The 20,282-nt window shown below is 51.8% G+C and overlaps 1 protein-coding gene across 1 annotated transcript in view; it reads right to left on the bottom strand.

Moving 5' to 3' along the window:
• CSMD2 (CUB and Sushi multiple domains 2) overlaps nucleotides 1-19,922 on the bottom strand; it is a 608,999-nt gene extending 589,077 nt beyond the window's left edge. Inside the window, exon 1 of the mRNA XM_055138092.1 lies at nucleotides 19,539-19,922. Within this exon, the coding sequence (XP_054994067.1) occupies nucleotides 19,539-19,734 (196 nt within the window). The 5' untranslated portion in view covers nucleotides 19,735-19,922. The remainder of the gene's footprint in view (nucleotides 1-19,538) is intronic.
• Nucleotides 19,923-20,282: the final 360 nt, after the last annotated feature.

Here is a 20,282-nt window from a genome sequence, read left to right as displayed (position 1 = left end):
CAGCTGAGATAAACAACAGGAAGACAAGGAGCACAATTCTAGGAGGATAATCCTCTCCAGGGGCCTGGAGGAGGAAGCAAATCTTGGAAGGAAGTAAGGAGCCTTGGTAGTGAGGTGGAAGAGATGAGAACATTCCAGCCAAAGGACGACATGGGCATACAAAGGCCCTGAGGACCCGAGGAAGGTGGCAGGCTAGAGAGCAGGAGACTCTCTGGAGTACATCTGTGGCCCCACCAAGAGCTGCAATGGCATACGTTCCCTGCTTGCTCCTGATCCCACTGAACTGTGACCAAGATCCAGCCCAGGCAGAAAGCAAAGGTCTGCACACAGAGTCTCCTTGCAGCCTTCCAAAGACTCAGAGAAGCAGGATCATTAGTTTTCTAGTTTTGTTTTGCTGCTTTTTGTTTGTTTGTTTGTTTTAAGAGCTGGGGAATGGATGCCCAGCAAGCTGCAGTCTCTCTGGTAGTCTCCTACCAAGAAGGGCCGGGATTTAAGCCAGAATCTCAAGCACCAGCTCGTGCTTCCGAGAGTCACTGACACAGACCTCCGAGGTCTGGGCCATGATTTCATTGGTCCTTCAAAAGGGTACATATGAATCTTCTCTGCCAGGCGGGCGGGGGGTGGGGAGGTGAGCTGGCCCTAGAGCCCTGGCTGCCAGTCACTTCACAGCCCCCCTCCTCTCAGACCTGCTCCCACCAGGACACCAGTGCACCCACTGTGTATGAAGCTCTCTGCTCCTGAAAGCCAGCGTGCCTCCTGCAGGCCAGGGAGCCCCTCAGCACCACATAGGGCAGTGTCTGTCCCTGGTGGGCACCAGCCAGCACATCTGAGCAGCTTCTCTGCCCTTCCTTCTGTAGCTACTGTCTCTGAGAGGAGACAGGAGATGCCCTGTCCTGGGGACTCCTCCATCTCCAAACAGGTTCCCCACCTTCCATGCCAGCTGCGTATGACCTGGGCCTGCTCAGATTGGACACCTGGGCCCTGCAGCTAGCTGAGGCCCACCAGAGGCTCTGCCCTCAGCCTCTTGGTGTTCCCTCAGACAGACACCCAGCCCTCCGGACAAGCTCTGGGGAGGCGATGGGGGGGGGGGTACCGATCTGCCTATTTCAGGGAGGCGGAAATGACAGGCCCCATACCACCAAGGAGGTGACAGAAAACATCAGGAACAGGTGCAAAGGCAGCTGGATGAAGATCGTCCTTCTCTCCACTTCCCTACTGAAAGCCATAGAGGAGAAAGCGAGTAACACTCTGCCCTGCACCTTGCATGCTGGGGTCATGCTCGCCCTGGGCTCTAACTTAGCACTGACATTTGAGCCATCAGTGACCTCCATGAGCTTCAGTTTGCCCATCTGTGAAATGGAGCTAAGGGCCCATACCTGTTGAGAGATGCACACGAGATGGTATTTATCAAAAGCCTGACAGGGCAGCTCCCAGGAGAAACTGCAGACATGAAGCGAATAGCATCACTGCTATCATAACAGAAACCATCTGTAACTTGCACCAGCACTGCCACTTGTGTCCTGGACTGTGTGCAGTGCAGAAAATGTCAAGAGGTTCCAGGAGGGTGGGTAAGCAGGAGCAACAGTCCTCACTCCACCTCTTAACTGCAGTGTGATACTTGGGCAAATCAGTTCTTTCCTCCAAACCTCAGTATCTACAATGGGATGCACCCCACTGGCCACCACCCTGGCCTGGGGATCCTTCGCTGCACATGAGGGTCACACATCACATGGAATGTGTCTAATAGGGTGCCTGGGCATGGCCACATGGCCACTGAGTCAGAATCAGAGATGCACAGGCATCTATGCCACCCCACCAATGCATAGTCACCTCCAGTCACCACCAATGAGGTGATGGAGCTGGTCAAGGAGCTGCAGCTTCTACAGCTCCATCTTCCCAGGAACCTATGACATGTCCAAAGTATGTCCCAGAAGGCAGCCCTGGGAGAGAGCCCCTGCCTCAACGCCAGCCATTCTCTATACTCCCACAGAACCAGCCTGGCACCTGTGAACTCTGCTGGGATACTCAGGGCACGACACTGAGATGACCTGCTGAATCATCTGCCTGCTCGAGGGTGACACGTGAGGAAAACATGCAAGCCTGGGGCTTGGGGTGGGGTGGGGTTCAGAATCCACTCATGGCATCATACTGAGGCCCCAGAGCCCCTCAGAATCCCCAGCCCAAAACGGGGGCTCGATACTTGGTTGGATAGGTGCATGAATGGCTGGGGTCTGACAGGGAAGAAAATGAGAAGAGGGGGAGAGCGAAGGAAAACTTATGAAGAGACCAAAGACCATGGCTCTGTTACTGCCTTATGTAACTTTCTCTGCCTGTCCCTGCAGCTGCTCTGGTCTTGATCTAGGATCCTCCGCCATTCTGGTCCTTCATCTGCAAAGCAGACGCACAGTGTCTAATCTTGCACTGACAATAGTCCCTAGCAAGGAACTCACGGAGGAGAACGAAGTCTGAATCCAGAGCCATTCCTAACAGTTCCCCTGAATGAAGTACTGTTGCCTCGATGGACTCTTCCAGTGGGCAAGGAAGGGGAAAGAAAAGTGAATAATGGGTTTGCTCATTTAAACATGACACAGAGATCAGCAGGCGAGGTGACCCACATCACAGTCAAATCTCTCAGTCTGGAGTCAGAATTTGCAGAAGCCCCGAGGTAGGATGGCAGCTAGCACAGTTCAGAGGGTGGGAGGGACTCTGAGCACCAGAGTCAAGCTGGCCCCTCCTGTGCCCACGAATGGATGGGAACACTTGTCCCATTCAAGAGGGATGTGTTAAGAAATCAATGGGGCCACGTATCCAAAGCCCCCTCCTCCAACCAGCTCCATGGGTAATGACACTGACATTTCAATCTTTTCCATCTAACTCCTCAGGCATTTTTCACTCTGTGGGTTTGCAGCTTGAGAGGGGAAGAAAGGCGTGGTGGGGAGGGTAAGAGGACTTGGATGAGATCAGCATTCCCTGCTTGGGGTTCCCAGACCCCTGCAGGTCTTCAAAGGCAGTAATGAGCATTGGTGAGCTAGTTTCAATATTTCAAAGTGCCCAACAGAAACTGCATTGAGCCCCAATCAAAATGCACAGGCAAAATCCATGCCAAGTGTCTGCCTCTGGCTGGAAGGATTCCCAAACTGTGAGGCCACACTGTCCTCGGGCCACGCTGATTGGTGGGACGGAGCTGTGGTTCTCTGAGGACCCCACAGACCTGACAATGAAGGGGTGTTGGTTTCCCCAGCCCCTCCGCTTCACCGCATGAGAAACTTTAGCCCCCTTGGCAGCACTGTCTGTTGCTTTTAAAGAGGAAACTGCAGGAAGGCTTGGAGGGGAAGAGGGAAGGGAATGGGTCATCTCAAACATAGATGAAAGGTATAAGAACGATTGCTCACAAGAAGCCAGGACCAAAGGCTAGAGCACCCACATTAGGAGAGTTGGCCGCTCAGGACTACAGCTCCAGGGGCATGAGTGGATGTCAAGGGAAGGCAAGACCACAGTGGGTGAGAAGGGGGCTAGGGCTCAAGAGCAGGAGAGTGAGGGACAGCAAGAGCTCAGATTGCATGCTCCTTACCTGTGGCTCTGCAGGACAATTTGAAGGGAAGGGCACCAGGCTGGCTGGTGAACCTGCCGGCGGACTCTCTGAACCTGCAGTGGCGCAGGGTGGGGTGGTGGGATTGGGAGTTGACAATGGCAATACACCCTGACTTTGGAAATAAACAGGACACACTGCTCTCAGAACAGGCAGATTGGGGGTGCTGGGCAGGGCCGGGTTTGAGGGGCCTGTGGTGAGCAGTGCAGCACAGTTGGGCTGGGCAGAAGGAGAAGAGATACTTTGGAGGCTTACCCACCTTTCCTGGCTGTGATGGTTTTAGCACATAGATGAGGGGGAACCTGATACCTCTGTACCTGCAAGCACAAGAAACGCTGCTTTGCTGACCGCCCTTCCACTGCCTCTCAGTGGGCCATGGTTTACCCATGGGCTCATCACTGAACCGAAAGGTCAGTTCTGTCCACTAGCTGCCTCTGGCAATCCCTAGAGCCAAGGCAGGGCATCAGGTCAGTCTTGCGACACTAACAGCTGGTTGGGAAAGGGGAGGTAAGCATGCCCTAGAGATCCTGTCCACTAGCAGAGCCCCTGAGGACTCACTTTCCAAAATTCAGACTCATGAAGGCGAGAGGTAGAAATCACCACTTTGCCCAGTCTCAAGCAGGGTCTTCAGTGCAGTGTGCCAGGAGCCCAAACACCAGGCCCACCCCCGCTGGTGACAAATGAGCCCACACTTTCCCTCTAGCCTGAGTAGAGCTCTTTGTCCTACCCATGCCGGGGAACCCAGCAGCTGGGGATCTTCAAGTCTGTGGGTTTAGACACTGTCCTAGGTTCCCACTTAGGTAGCAGCTCCAGTCTGTTCACGAAGGGCTAATTCCTCTCTCCTCTCTGGTCTTTGTCTCTCCCTACCAACCCCACGAGGGATGGGAGGCATCACCCCATGTCTTTCCAACTGAAGCACGGCAAGAATGGAGGGATGAACCCTTGGACATCACTGTCATGGGCAGAACACTGGGTCCCTGGAGTCCAGGAGACTGAGGTGAGGCCTGAGTGTCAGCAGCCCTGGTGCACATGTAAGGCAGAAACACCTTAATACAGCTCTCTGATTATTGAGAGCACGTGGATGTGGGTCGAATCCAAGGAGCCAGCCTGGCATTCAGGCTTAAGAAGGTGGGTGGTGGAAAGGTGCAGAGAGCAGCACACAAGCATTTGGGATGGGAAGACGGCTGGGAACAAGGGCATGGTAGAACCACAGCCTCTCAGACAGCGTGGCTAGAAATGAAGGAGAGAGAAAAGGTGACAGCCAGGAAGGGGTGCAGGGTGCAAGGGGGGCGTGTGAGGCTTGATATGTTTTTAAGATAAAGACAGATTGTACAAGTGAGTTAGTGGCAGGTAACAGAGGGCGGTGTTAGAGAAACGGGGAGCAGGGATGCCAGTGATGGCAGGGTGATGGCAAGGGCCATCCTGCCTGGCACAGAGTACAATAGTATCTGCGTTCCCTGTGTCCTCTTCCAATCCAGCAGCAAGGTTTCCAACATTGCTTTCTTTTAGGGTTACATTTTTCTGGGATGTAGATGACATGGTTTATCAGGAAACTGAGACAGCCTCAGAGATGAGAACAGTCATGAGAAAGATTCTGTGGTTCTGAGTGGGCCAGGGGCAGGATAGCTGATGGGCTGAGCTGAGAGGGTGAGGCTAGCAGAGGAGCCAGGCTGGGTCAGATGAAATTCTGGGTTAGAAGGGTTAGAAATCTGAGGCTCAGAGACATTATGTTGGTCCAGACACAGATATGGACACACACACACACACACACATACACACACACACACACACACACACACACTCAAATCTACCTTTATCACCCTACCTGACTCAACTCTCTCCAGAGATGGATGAGCTCATCTTAACTAAGGTGTTAATGGCTAACACTTCTCAAAATATTTAATGCTAACAACTTTCGACTCAAAGATGTCAGGAACAATAGAAGCTTCCAGAAACATAAGCTGACACAGAATAGCTGGCTCATTCTTCTCTATCCAATTTTTCCACCACCCCCTAACCTCAGCTGCTCAACTGCCCTTCACCTTGGGAAATCTCGAAATGGTGCTGCTACAGAAAACACCGTGTCTCTGCCGTTCTGGGTGAGCATTCATTTATTCAACCAATGTTGGCCAAGCAACTGCCATGTTCTTGGTATGGTCGCAGGTGCTGAGGACACCAGGGTGACCTCTTGTGGGCATGGGCTTCTGGGAAGAGCTGCCTGCTCGGTGCCAGGCTCTTTGCAAACCTGGATACTGAAGGAATGACCTCAGGTCAGGTTTCTCCACTTCATTTGGCCAGGTCAGCTGCAGGGGGCCCTGGAGGCACTAGGGCCAAGCACTGGTCCAGGGTTGTTCCTACCCCAGAGTGTGAGAACAGGATGCGTGTCCCCTAGAATTTCTTTAGCACAGGAATCACCTGGAACTTTGTTAGAATGCAGAATCTGGTTCCAGAGATGGGAAAGGGGACAGGAGAGTGGGGTAGGGGCAGTTAAAGAATTTCCAGAGGCTTCCTGGCATGGCCTAGGGGATCTCCCTGGAAACTGGATCTAATGTTACTGCAATTCACCTGTATGTGGAATCTCCACAGCATTCATTTAACAGTCCCCGCCTTGCTTCCTGAAACCCAAGACTCATTTGGCTGAATGAACGAATGAGTGAGAGAAATGCTTGGCTGAATAATCAATGAGTAAATACCACCCCTGGATCTCCTGGTGTCTCTGCACTTCCTGCCTTGTATAGGTGTCTCTCTCCCCCAGCTTCCCTGCTGAGGCTCCTCACTGCATATTCTCTAAATGTCCCTCCAATAGGTTAAGGCCCCTCCATAGAGGACTGGATCCTGCTCCCACCAGGAGCAAAGTTAGAGCCAGACTCTGGGTCCTGGGCCCCCATTGGGAGCTTGCCCCAAACCCTGCCATCACCCCTGCCTGCCTGACTCCGCCTTGCCAGCCTGCCACCCTCCCATCCTCCAGTCTTGGGAAAACGGCATTCTGGGCCTTAGAGTCTACTCTTCAGTGAGCACTTAATATAGAATAGTGGGACCTGGGCCACACAGGAACTGAAGGGTAAGACTCCCCGGGTGACCCTGTATCTCACCTGGTGGAAGGAACTGGAGGCTCGGGAGCTCTAAGCTCTGGCTCACCCTCACTGACAAGCCTTCTGGTGAGTGTGTTATGAAACAGTTTCAGAATGTTGATGCTGGGCTGTGTTTGTAGGAACTTCCTCTGGCTCTCCCCAGTGGGTGGGGGGAAGGGGGGCACAGGCAGGCATTTAATTCTCATCAGCACAAACATGCCTGCCCTCCAAGGGAATGGTTCTGAAGCCTCTGGAAATTGCCCTGGGCCTGAAGCCTTCCTTGGTTCCTTCCTGGGCATGGTCAGGGCCAGAGTTTGGGGAAAAAGGGCCTGGGTAGCTGCAGGTCCATATCCTGTGAGCTCGGTCTTCAGAGCTGAGGAGCTGTGAGCATACATCCTCATGCTCACCATCAGCATCATCACCATCTTCACTACCACCATCATCACCTCACCGTCATCCTCACCATCACCATCACCCTCATCATCTTCACCAACATACCATCTTCATCATCATCACCTTCACCATTCCTGTCACCACCATCATCATGTCACCGTCATGCTGCTCTGTTCAGGAAAGTGGCATGGTGCCAGATTACACTCCTTGCTCCCAGATACTCTGATCCAGAAGATCATGGAGAACATGAATTTGCAAACAGGACTACTTACAAGGCCCCTAATTCTGGTACTGTCTCCGTGGCCCAATGGTCCCCATTTGACAGTGTACAGCGAGCTGGTGCTGGGTGTTTCACCATTGTTGTGCATCCATCAATACAATCCATATTCAGAACTCTTCATCTTATCAAACAGAAACCCTACACCTATGCCCCAGCCCTGCCCCTGAAAAACAGTACTCTGCATTCTTCTTGAATGATCTTCCTACCAGGCACCTTCAGAGAAAGGAATGGTTATTTTTTCCTTTTTTCACTCAACATTGTGTCTTGAGGGTTCAGCAAGGGGCGCTCTCGACTCCCTTCCTGGCTCAAGGCAGAAGAACATATGATAACACTCCACTGCATAAGTATAGCACCTTGGGTTTATCTCTGTAGATATGGAGGAATACCTGGGTTGTTGCTGGATACTATGAAAAACACTTCACTGAAAGGTGAAGAGTTGTAATTCTCATGTACTCACATCTGTGAAACTTGTCCATGGCCCAAATACAGCTGAGAGCCTGGCACAGCCCAAACCCTTGGAAAGTGCCAACTTAAAAGCAGGGATCTTGCAACTTGCTTACATATGTCTGTTGATACTTACACTGAAACCAGTGGGAAAGTTGGGATCTTGGGCTAGAGAAGAGATCTCCTGTAGGATTGGGCAGCCTCTTGTGAGCAGGATGCCCAGGGAAAGGGGAAACCTGATGTACAGAGAGCCAGCCCTGCCAGAAAACAGAGCCCAACAGGCCTGGAAACTGCCCTGCTCACCAGCTCACCATTGCCCTGCTTGTCTTACCATCATCTCCATTGATGAGTCTGAGGGCATCAAAATGAAGTATTTCTGCCCTAAGGAAGATGCTCTAAATAAAGAAGTCAGAAGAAAGATTGAGACAAGTTTTGTAGCCACTAAAATAGACAAGGGATGGCATTTAAAATAAAGGAATTTCTGAAAATCTAGAAACTTTTCCAAAATTAAGACAGGAAGCATCATTTAAAAATAAGTAAAGATGGGGCCAAAGAGCTAGGAGAGTGGTTATGTTCCATAGTTTCCATGTGGCCAAACTGGGTTCAATCCTTGGAATCACATAGGGTCCTCTGAGCACTGCCAGAAGTGATCCTTGAGTACAGAGTTGGGAGTAAACCCTGAGCAAAGTGAGGTGTGGAACTTCCCCCCATGTATACAAAAAAGGGAAAACTCAGTTAAAAGAAATAAGAAATTAAGCGGGCGGAGAGGTAGCACTTGCCGAGCACTTGCTTTATATGCATGAGGCCTGGGTTTGATTCCCCAGCTTTGAATGGTTCCTTAAGTATAGAACCAGGAATAAGCCCTGAGCACAGAGCTGAGTGTCACCTAAAACCTAAAACAAAAGTCAATTTACTAATAAAGAAGAATTTAAGGGGCCAGAGAGATAGTCTAGAGATTAAGGTACTTGCATTACTCATAGTCACCCTGAGGTTGGGTCCTCAGCACTACATATGCACACTGCCAGGAGTGGTCTCTGAGCAGAGACAGGCGTAAACCCTGATTACCACTGGGTATGACCCCAAATCTGCCTCCCATCCCCTGGCCCTGCCAAGAAAAGAGGAGTTCAAATAACTAATCAGAATTTGAGATATTAAAACTTGTAATCTGAGAAATGCAAATAAAAATGATGAGAGGGCGCATTAAACTCAGAATGGCTGACATTAGAAAGTTGGATAATTTTCGATACTGGCAAAGACCTGAGAAGCTATTCAGCACTCCTGATGGAAGCATGCCTGGGTACCTAAGAGAGCATTAAGGTAGAAGAGAAAACAAGTTTAACAACTCAGGATCCCCATTCTCGCTGTCTGGTCCCCCCACACCCCCCAAACTCTTCTCCCATGGGAGAGTGTGCATAAGATGATCTTCAGAACTTTCCTGTGTGGCCAGAGGAATTACAGACACACCAGAGCTCCATGCCTGGGGTGGAAAGACAGAACAGGATGGATGCATAACTCAAGATACAACGCAGTGGGGAAAAATATGCACTCGAGGTCCACCCAAAATGCAAGACTGGATCTTTCAAAGGCAGTGTTGAGAAAATGAAGAAACTGGATGACACTTATAGTTCATTCTCATTTCTGTAAATTAAAATAACACACATGCAAAATAACACTACATATTTTATAAGAAGCCCTGCATATTTCAAGATGTACAGCAAATGTATCAGAATACATATGGAGAAGGGTAACAACAGCCTTAGGACTGAGGATAAAGGGAGGAAACGATTTTTTTAAAGAAATTAAGAGAGGAGTTTTGCTTATATGAAAGATCTAAAGCGTCATGGGAAGAGGGTAGGTTTAATGCCTCCTGAGAGCAAAAATTCAAGAATCCAAAAAACAACATGTAGATATGTCTTTCACGAGGCTCAGGAAATCTATCCTCTGTCATATTTCCTTTTGCCATGATTCTTAGAACAAAATGTCATAGGAGAGGTGAATCCTTATGGCTCTCAGGTACGGAGGAATTTCCCTCTTGCTAGAATGAAAAAGCTTCTTGGCAGAGTTGACCCCTGGCTCGCTGTGTGAGTGGACACAAGGCCTGTGCAGCCCCTCCCACACTGAGCTCACAGAGATGCTGCCGGTGCGGGCAGGAGGGAGGAGCTGCTTCTGGAAGAGAGCGGATGGATGTGGATGGGAAAGGCCTGCATCACACAGGCGTTGGCAGGTGAGAAAGGGCCAAGGCTGGCAAGCTCAACCAGTCCAGCCCCCTCTACTCACCATCCCTGTGCCAGCTGATCTCCCTAGAACACACGTTTGGTTGCTGGGCAGGATTTCCCATTGGGTAGAGCTTAAGAGTAGTGGTCTAGGGGCTGGAGCGATAGCACAGCGGGTAGGGCATTTGCCTTGCACGCGGCCGACCCAGGTTCGATTCCCAGCATCCCATATGGTCCCCTGAGCACCACCAGGGGTAATTCCTGAGTGAAGAGCCAGGAGTGATCCCTGTGCATTGCCGGGTGTGACTCAAAAAGCAAAAAAAAAAAAAAAAAAAGAGTAGTGGCCTAAGTCCTATCATATGTGATCCTCATTATTCTTGTTTGTTTGTTTTGGGGTAACGCCTGGGTGTGCTCTGGGATCCTGAGCTCTGCACCCAGTAATCACTCCTAGTGATGCACCGTATAGTGGGACTATATGGAATGCTGGCAATCAAACCAGTGTCATCAAACATGCAAGGCAAATGCCCTACCCACTGCCCAATCACTCAGGCCCTGGTGTGATCCTTTCCTAACATCTGTGTCCCTTATGCTTTGTGTATGAAAGTGCTTCCAAGCCCAGGAATATATAGACACGGTGGGTATTATTCTCCCCATGTTACAAGTAAGAAATGGAAGTGTGGGAACATGAAATGATTCACTTATAGTTATGGAGTTTGTAGAACACCACCAAGACCAGAAGAATAGTTTCCAGATTCTCGGGCCAAACTGCAAACCATGGACATGTATCTGTTAGATCAGCATGTCTTCCTCCCAGGCACAGATCTGCAGTAGGTCAGCGAAGGCTGCACTAATCACAGTGGCCAGGAGGGCAGGTGCCAGAGTGGGGGAAATGCCAACCCAGGGGTGGCTGTTTTCAAGCTAGGAACATTGTAACATGGATTGAAGGAAAGAACTTTCACCCCATTCTTATTGCCAAGTCATATGCCCGGGGTGCAAGCACCATCTCAAGACCTCTGAGACGCTCCCCATCCTTGAGCCCCTAAACCTGAAACTAGCAACAGAGGAAGCAGTAAGAATTGTTGGGAGGTAAGTGAGACCACAGCGGGGCAAGGGAAGCCAGCAGCCATGCTAGCCCACTCCTCCTCCTGGGACCTGAGTCGGCTCTACCACACTCGCTCATCTCAGAAAGGGCCATCAATCATTCCAAACAAAATGCCTGCGTGTTTTCTCATAATATACTTGTATCTCAAACGGTCCACGTTTCAAAGCCTCTCTCTTTCTCCCTTTAAAGTTGCAACCGTCACACTCACTTACTTTCAATCAATAAATAGATGTAGCTACTTAATAATAGAATTTATTCTCTTTCCTATTTGAAAACCCAGAAGATGGACACATAATTTTGAGGTTTCTGGATTATAATTGCACCTAATTGGGTATAAATTAGACACTGGCAGGGAGGAAGGCTATTTGTGATGCAATATGAGCCTTTATTTTCTGCTCTAGACCACACGGGAGATTCTCAAATAAATTTCTAAGAGTTATCTCAGTGCTCTCGGTAATTTAACCGTACATAATTTTTAGCATCATAAGAGTTCCTTATAATGATGATTTTCTAGGATATGCCTGACATCACCTTAGAGATCAATTCAGTTTAAAATTTTCCAACAATACAGAAACAAATAGGTAGCAAGTAGAAGGCCATTTCCAATGGGGAAGTTTTGCCAGCCAGGGAGGTCATAGAAGTAAGCCCTGCACCCACCCAGGACTTTGCTTTCTGTGGGTCCTGCTACCCCATAGCTCTAGGATGTATACTGCAACCTTTCTGATGTTGGACTTGACGTGGGCTGTTGGGGGCTCCGGCCACCATAGTTCTCAGGTAAGGTCTGTGGTGGTAGCCACACAGGAATCCCAATCCCACACAGGAATCTTGAACAAGGATCCCTTGGACTGGGGAAACAATACAGAAGTGATGGCACATGTCTTGCATGCACCAAACTTTCACTGATTCCCTGGACCACATGGTCCCCTGAACATCACCAGATATACCCCTGAAGGGCCTGAATACCATCAGCTGTGGCCCTGGAGTCTCAGGCACTGCATGACCCAAGCAGCTCACCCTTGGGTCCCAGTACTGAACCACCAGCCCTATTGGTGAAGTACTGTGGTCCCAAGGACCCTGAGTACTCATTTGGAGGTCGTAGAGAAATGAATGAGCCCTTTAGCAGGAGAAGTGATACCACCATCATTTTAAGATCCATGCCAAGAGTCGATAGGGACATTCTTTCCCTGCTGAAACTTTTGCAATTCAGGCAAGTGAGAAACTGAGACTCTGGGGAGGAAGATGAAGGTGCAACAGCAGTGTATGGGTGCCCTCCCTCATTTCCCATTTCCTTATGTGCCCATTCAATTGGCTGCATAACCCCACCATATCTCTCAGCATCCCATTCTGGTTCACTCACTCACACCACCCCCTGCATCCTGACTTCCCTCATCTCGTCCCATTCCCCAGTTCATCTCACCTCCACTCCATCATATTCCAGTGGTCTCAATTCATCCTACCCAACTCCAGCCATCGCTTCTTTTCCTATTGCGCCCCCATCCCTTCTAACCCATTCCTAACCGTCCCTACCGTACTACACCCCAGCCAATTCACAGGATACTACATATCTGAACAAAATCATAATACTTATCCTACTGTATTGTTCACCACCATCTCAATACATCCCAGTTCTTTCCATCTCAGTCCAAATAAGCCTAACATACTCTTGACCTACTCCCTACTCAATTCTTCCTACTTGAGCTTTCAATCTACCGCAGATCACCCCGTTCTTCAGTCCCACCCATCATATTCCATTTCATCTCTTCCTTGCACCTCCCCTGCATGGCTGAAGTTCTCACCTATGTTTGTATACAGGGACATAACGTTTCCTCATGTCACATAAAATACATGAAAAAAGCTAGAGCATCTCTAAGCTCTGTGTGTTTAGATGGCACAGAAGAAACACATACAGAATCTCAACTTTAAAGGAATTTTCTTAATTTACAAGACTTAAGAAAGGTCTCCAAGGACCACACCATCATTTTCCTCTCGAGACTCCTCTCCTTAACACACCCATACACACTCATAGGCCACCCTAAACTTTCTGTGGATCCAAGGGAAAGTCACATTCTATTCAAAAATCAGTGAATCCTGAGATGGGGACTCTGTAAGCCTGAGGACTCTGAAATGTTCCTTCATTGAGATTTACCTAGAAGGTCTTCTGTTGAAAATCTCTGCTGCGGGATTGGGGCTGTGTGTGGGGCTGGGGGGTGGGGGACAAGGCCTCTTAGGAAGCCTCTTAAGAAGCCAAACTCAAGGAGGACTGTATAAGTTATAGTTTCCCACCTGTAGGGGGAACAAGAGGAACCTTTCTCTTAATTATGCCACAAAGACCAGTGTTTGTGGCTCACCCACTGGACTTGGTGGGTGGGTGAGGAGAGCTGGCTAAATTCAAGAAAGCACCTTCAGTGGGAGAAGCAAGAAAGACTCCTGCTAAAACATTGAGAGGTGCCTTCCAGTAGCAAAGTGCTAGAACCATCAGCTGAGCCATCAGATTCCCATTAGTTCTCAGAACGATCAGCAGCCAGCTCTGGAAGCGAGTGGACTGTAGTGGCAACAGCAGTAATAACAATAGCTGCAGCCTCCCATGTGTTCTGCAAGTCAACAAGGGGCCTGATACTGTAACAAATGCTTTCTGTGAAGTAAGCAGATGGGCCCTTGAGTCATGCAGCCCTGAGGTTCAATCCAGCATCTTCTACCTATCTGTACTCTTAACTTGGCCAAATTGCTTAATTTCTAAACCTTGGGCTCTTCAAATATATTATAGAGCCTGGATTGTTGTGACCATTGAAGGGTGATGTCTGAAAGCCCTCAGCCAGCACTCAATAAAGGAGAGCTGTTATTATGATGAGCAAAAGGGCCAAGAGTGGCCTCCCATTAGGAATGTCCCTTTGTCCCTTCTTTTCCTCCAAGCCGCTTGTCTTGAAAATGGCCAATAGGGAAGACTGGGGGAAAAGGGGTCTGGGGCTCCCAGTATCTGCCCCCCATCCTCTTGGCAGGTGCTCATGCAGTGTCTGCAGGTTGATATGACCCAGTCCACACTACCTGCCTGAGTTCAAAGGCCCTTAGGAAGAAGAGATGAACACCAACTCATTAAGCAAGAAATTTCAGGGAGTCCTAGGAAGGTCACTTGAAGGGAAGGAAGCTGGTGAATTGAGAGAATCTATGGCCAAACTCACAGGAGGCAAGGTGTATAGCTAGCCCTCAGGAGTCTATGGTAGGGGAACTCATCAATGACTGTTTATAAGGCTGGAAGTCCGGGGTCCAGGCTTCAGGCGCTAAAGGTAGCAAAGTGTAACCAAAGGGGACAGGGGAGTGGGGACTGCAAAGAGCAAGCAGGGAACCTGAGTAGAGGGATGTCAGGGGTGGAGCACCAGCTGGGTCCTCGAAGATGTGGTAGCAGTACGATTAGGAGTCAGGCAGAGCTGGGCTCAGACCTGGCTTGAACACTTGTGGGGTGGAGTAATCACGGCCCCCACAGGGTCTCTTCCTTCCAGCATGCGGCACTTGGTGCTGATACCACTGCAGCCTTGCTGGTTTGTGGTGAGAGTTGTGTTAATACAGAGGCTGAGAATGATGCCAGCACACAAAAGGATTCAGTGGGCATGTGCGTGAATGTGACCCCGGGCCCCCCAGAGAGCTGAGCACAGGGTAAGAGTGCACAGACCTCCTGGCTCGTCCATCAGCCCTGGCATCCACTGAGTGGACACGTCTGAAAAGAGGTGTACCTGTTGCATCTCTGAGTCCTCGTGCTTTCCACAGGCAGGAATGACTCACCCCCTTTTGCAGAGGAGAAATCTGAACTCTCAAGGGGGCTGAAGATGGGCTGGTTCTGTAATGAGGAACGTCTGGCTCAGCTGAGCCATCGGATTCCTTCAGTCTTGCTGGCGTGACACTGGTGATGAAACAGGAGGGTCAGAGAGGCCCCCTGCTTCTGGACAGACCCAAAGCTTGCAGGGTTCTAGCCCCACAATCTCATTTTCCAGTCCCCTAGCACATGATTCTGGCCTCTCCTTCAAGAAGACAAAACACTAGCCCAAGACTTGGTCCACACTGTCTCCTATTGGCCACAGTGAGCTGATTCTTTTTACACCATAAGCCCAGCGCTCAGCTGCAAGTGGAAATCTGGATTGGTACATGGGTGACGTACCAATGTCTTCTCTTGTCTTCTTCTTGTTCCATGTCTTCTCTTAGGAGAAGAGCGCTGTATGATAATGCTAACAGATCACTATTGCTTCGGTTCTAGAATCTAAGGAGCCATCCTTCTAATATGTGACATTTAGTGGGAGTTGAGGGAGGGTGAATAATCGCATGACCTTTGCAAATCACGTGATTCCCTTTACTGCTTAAAATGCTGGAATTAGTTTTATAGATCCCTAGAAAAGTATTCAAGGAAAGATATTTTAAAATCATCTGTTATTTAACAATCATCCACCAGGATCCAGTTTTGAGTCTCGTCTAGAGCTCAGAGATGGGGATACCAAGAGAAGTGAAGCACTGTTCCTGCTCAAAGTAATCGATCAAATACAGCTCAGGGAGTACAGTAGTGGAGCACAGATAAAGTCAGGGCTTCAGCTGCAAGAGGCCAGCTGAAACAAGCATGCAGGGAAATAAGCAAAGTAGGGAGCATTAAAAAATAATTATTTGATTTTATTTTTAAGGGGGCTGGAGAGATAACACAGCAGGTAGGGCATTTGCTTTGCATGCAGCCGACCCGGGTTCAGTTCCTTCGTCCCTCTCGGAGAGCCCAGCAAGCTACCGGAAGTATCCCGCCCGCACAGCAGAGCCTGGCAAGCTACCCATGGCGTATTCGATATGCCAAAAACAGTAACAAGTCTCACTATGGAGATGTTACTGGTGCCCACTCGAGCAAATCGATGAGCAATGGGATGAAAGAGATATAGTGACAGTGATATTTTTTAAGACATTTAAGTAGTTGGTGGGGGAGGAACAGAATCAGACCTTTGCCAGCATTCCATATACTTATGTTTAATTTCACCTTTATTTCCAATGATTTATTAAGGGGCTGTTTCAGCCTTTTCAGAGCTTCTCCATGCAAAGAACAGCTCGTGTTTTAAGAATAATCAAGGCCAAAAAATGGGCGGCACCTAAAGACACATAATGTAGCACTGTAGCACTGTCGTCCTGTTGTTCCTCAATTTGCTCAAGCGGGCACCAGTAACCTCTCCATTGTGAGACTTGTTGTTATTGTTTTTGGCATATTGAATATGCCATGGGTAGCTTGCAAGGCTTTGACGTGAAGGCGGGATACTCTTGGTAGTTTGCTCTCTGAGAGGGACAGAGGAATCGAACCCGGGTTGACCGCATGTAAGGCAAATGCCCTACCTACTGTGCTTTTGGTTCAGTCCACCTAATAAGAAAGAAAATGAGGATGGGGGCAGGGGCTGTGCTCTTCAATCTTTCACATCTGTGGCTGGGTGGGCGCATGCCCTGCTCACAGGCCCATGGACTAGCATGTATAACCATGGTGTGAGGGGCCGGTGGCATTTAACCTTCTGCATCTACACTCTGGCACCTATCTGGACTGGTGGTTGAAGATTACTGTGTGACAATTTCTGGCTGTAACTGGGAAGCTCTAGGCGACACTCACTGCAAAAGCCCAGTCAGGGAATTCTGACGGCTTGGGAAAGGAGTTAAAGAGAATGTTTGGGGAGGAAAAATGAAGGTGAAGGTGTCCGAGAGGCAGTCAGATATATGGGCTGTCTAGACCCAGCGTTTCCATGGGTGAGGAAGCCAATGGGCGCTTATCGGGTGAAGCATCTTGGCAGGAGAGGTCTGTTTGGGAGTTCCAGCGCATGGCTGCGGAGGGGACAGGCCCCAATGAGCTCAGCCGGGAGCAGTGAGAGGAAAGGAAGGAAAGGACAAGAGATGCAGTTAAGGAACAGAATGGAGGAGGCATTGGTGCTACGGGAGCCTAGGAAGAAACAGTCATGAGGTGAGAGGAAAAGGCAGCAAAACATCATGTCCAGCAGTCCCAGGGAAAGTTTCAAAGGAGGCAACCCAGACTGTATACAGAGGCACAGATAGGTGTATTTGTGGGGGGGAGGGGAAACGAAGTGGAGAATGTATAATAAGTCTGACAACTGGCAGTGAGGTAGGGGTTGGGGGTGGAAGTTGGTGATCTTTTCTAGAAAACCTGAGTCCTGGGGACTGAAGGCAAACTGTAGGGATTGAGCGGGAAGCGGAGAAACTGAACAAGACTCCCAGTGGAGAGAGTTGACTTCTAAAAGAGAAAGCTATGGGGCTGCTAGCCCAGTGATCCAATGAGCTGGGTTTCCTTCAAAAGTTCCCAAGGCTCAGGGAAAGCACCAAAGTGAGGATGAGAGACCTAGAGGAGGGCAGGGGGCTGGGGAAGATGGCCAAGAAGGCTCCTTCTTTGAAAACCCTTATGGTTCACTCGCTTGAGCCCTCACTAGGCCCAGGAAGGGAGCTTGCTCAGGCCTGACACTCTTTTACATTCACTGGCATGAAAGAGAGCACAAAACAAATGCACTTCCCCCTCTAATCCGCCAAATCCTGCCATCATCCGTCACTGAGTCCATTTCCAAACCTCAGCTGCTTGCAAGGCCAATGGAATATGGCTAAGGCTTAAAAGAAAGACACTGAAAACCAGAGCATCAGGACCTCCCCGCAGCCTGCGGCCACCTCGTATGGCCTGCTGACCCAAGAGCTTCAGGACAGAGCCCTGTTGGTGTGCTAGTGGGGAAGGGAGCCTGCGAGCTTGCCTCTGTCTCGAGCACGAGCACGGCAAGCTCACGGGGGAATGGATCTGACCACAATAACCGGCCCATCAAAGGGGGAGGGGGGCAGCAGCTGTGTGCTCAGTCAGAGCAGGGCCACACCTGGGCAAAAATCACCGCGAGGCCTGCCCGCCGCCGCCGCCCAGGTGGCAAGTCGGATGCCAGGCGGCGCGGTGGGGAACTGCACAGCCACCGCGGGGTGTGGGTGTGCGCCGGGCTGGAGCATCTCGGCGCGCGCACCGCGGGCGCCCCTCTCTGGGTGGAGGCGGCTATGACTCGTCGGAGAACCCGAGAACGTCCGGTTAAGTAGGGGAGGAAGAAATCAGGGGCTGGGTTGGGTGCCCTCCTGGATCTGTACCCGGACCATTCAGAGGCGAAGGAGCTGGCGACGGAGTCAACGAGTCAACGGGAACCGGCTCGTTGGAGACGGGTCAAGAAAGGGGGGCACTTTCCAAGAAGGAAACCGAGAGATGCCAGGTCAGCGGAGGGCAAGCCTTAGGAGAGACTCAATTGGTGGTTTCATTTTAAAAAAAGGAAAAAAAAAAAAAACACAAGAAGATGCCAAAGCAAGCAGGCTCCCAGTCGGAGGTGCCCAGACCAGGCCTAGGCAGCAGGTGTTTTTGGAATCTTCTGCCCAGAGGGGATCCGTCTCCAGACTAAGGGAAAACGCAGCTCCCGGCTTCTCCCACTGGACCCGTCCCCGACCCGGGCACATGGAACTTTCTAGGCTGTGGTCAGAGAGCAGAGCCTCTGAGCCGTGCAGGGGATAAAGTGGGAGGGCACCGGTCGAGGCCCGCGTCCCCGTTTGAGGATGAAGACCTCTGATGGGGCCGCTCCCTTCCAGGGTCTGTCAGCTGCAGCAAGACCCCCACAAAGTTCCGGGACTCGCTGCACCCGCAGTTCTGCCCCCTCCTGGATTCCGTCGCCACGAGCTGGCCCCGCTGCCCGCGCCGCCGCTGCCGCAGCCCCGGCGCTCGGCTGCAGCAGGGCGCGGGAAAGGGCACTTTGGCGCGGAGTGGGCACCGAGGGGAAGGTGGCGGCGGCGTGGAGCCTGGCGGCGACAGCCCCTCCCCCGCCCCCGGCACCCTCCAGCCCCCACCTGAGCCCTCCTGCAAAACGTGCAACGGGACCCACGCGCCCGGGGCGGGCGACCCCCTGGTGGCCCTTTCAAACCCGGCGCGCCCAGAAGGGGACACTTGCGGAGGGTTCGGGGTTCGGGGGAGGTGGCCGCAGTCTCCAGGCGGCTCCGGCGGGGGCGTGGGCTCCGTTCGGGAGAAAATGGGCGGGGGCAGGGCAGGGCAGACCCGGCAGACGCTGGCACGGGCAAGGGGGCGCCACCTGCCCCTGCTCCGGACCCCAGCACGGGTGTGCCAGCCGGAACCCAGAGGTGGGGGAGAGGGCTCCAAGGAAAGTTTATCGGGGAGCAGCCTGGCACCTGGGGGGGTTGGGAGGCTGGTGAAACTGAAGCCCCGGGAGGAGACGTCCGTCTGCCAGGCCCCCCCAGCCCCGCCAGATTCGGCCAAGTTGCGGCGGGGTTGGGGAGAGGCGGGAGGGTGGAGGCGAGGCCACGGCGGAGAGTGGGGGGCGGGGATGGGGATGGGGGGCAGACCGAAGCGCGAGGATGAGCTGGGGTCTGGGCGAGCGGGGGATGGGGCCGGGGGTGGGGGGTCCGCCGGGCTCGGACTTACCCGCGGCGGCCGAGACACCCAGCAAGCCCCAGCCCAGCAGCAGCAGCAGCGGCGGCGGCGGCGGCGGCGGCGGCGGCGACGGGCGGCCCCGGCGGCTCCCCGCGCCCGCCGCGAGCGCGGAAACCCCGGCTTCGCCGCCAGCCCTCCCAGCGGGGCAGCCGCAACGCCCCAGCTCCCGTCCCCGCGAGCGCGGCATGGCGCGGCCGGCAGCGCCCAGGGAGAGGCTCCGCTCGCCGCCGAGGAGAAAGGAGGTCAGGAGAGCTCTGGAGCTTTTTTTCTGCTCGGAAAAAATCCCGGTACGCGGGAGCCCTGAGCTTCTGCGGCTGGAATGAACCAAGTGTCCGCCCGGCCGGGGAGAGGCGCGCTGCGCTCTCGGAAATGACTCGCTCCAATCCCGCTTCGCGGGGTTCGCGCCGGGGGGCGAGGAGGGGGGCGAATTATCCCCGGATTAATCACTCCGGAGCCGCTTCTCCGCCGCTCCGAATGCCGGGGTGGAGGCGCAGCAAAGGGGGAAATATTGGGGGGTGGGGGTGCCTCTTCAGCGCCACCTCCACCTCCACATCAACCACAAATCTCATCGAAAGGGCTGTTTATTCCTGTTTGTTTTACAATTGACCAGTTTCTTTTAAGTTCAGTCTTCTCCCTTCCATTTATAAGATCGCCCATTAATACACCCCCCCCCCCTGTACACACACGCGCACTCACATACAGGCGCGCGCATATACACACACGCGCGCACACACA

This window comes from Sorex araneus, chromosome 5 (assembly GCF_027595985.1).
Source record: "Sorex araneus isolate mSorAra2 chromosome 5, mSorAra2.pri, whole genome shotgun sequence".
Classification (NCBI taxonomy): Eukaryota; Metazoa; Chordata; class Mammalia; order Eulipotyphla; family Soricidae; genus Sorex; species Sorex araneus.
The sequence above is the reverse complement of the archived record's forward strand: the minus strand, read 5'-3'. Positions and strand labels throughout refer to the sequence as shown.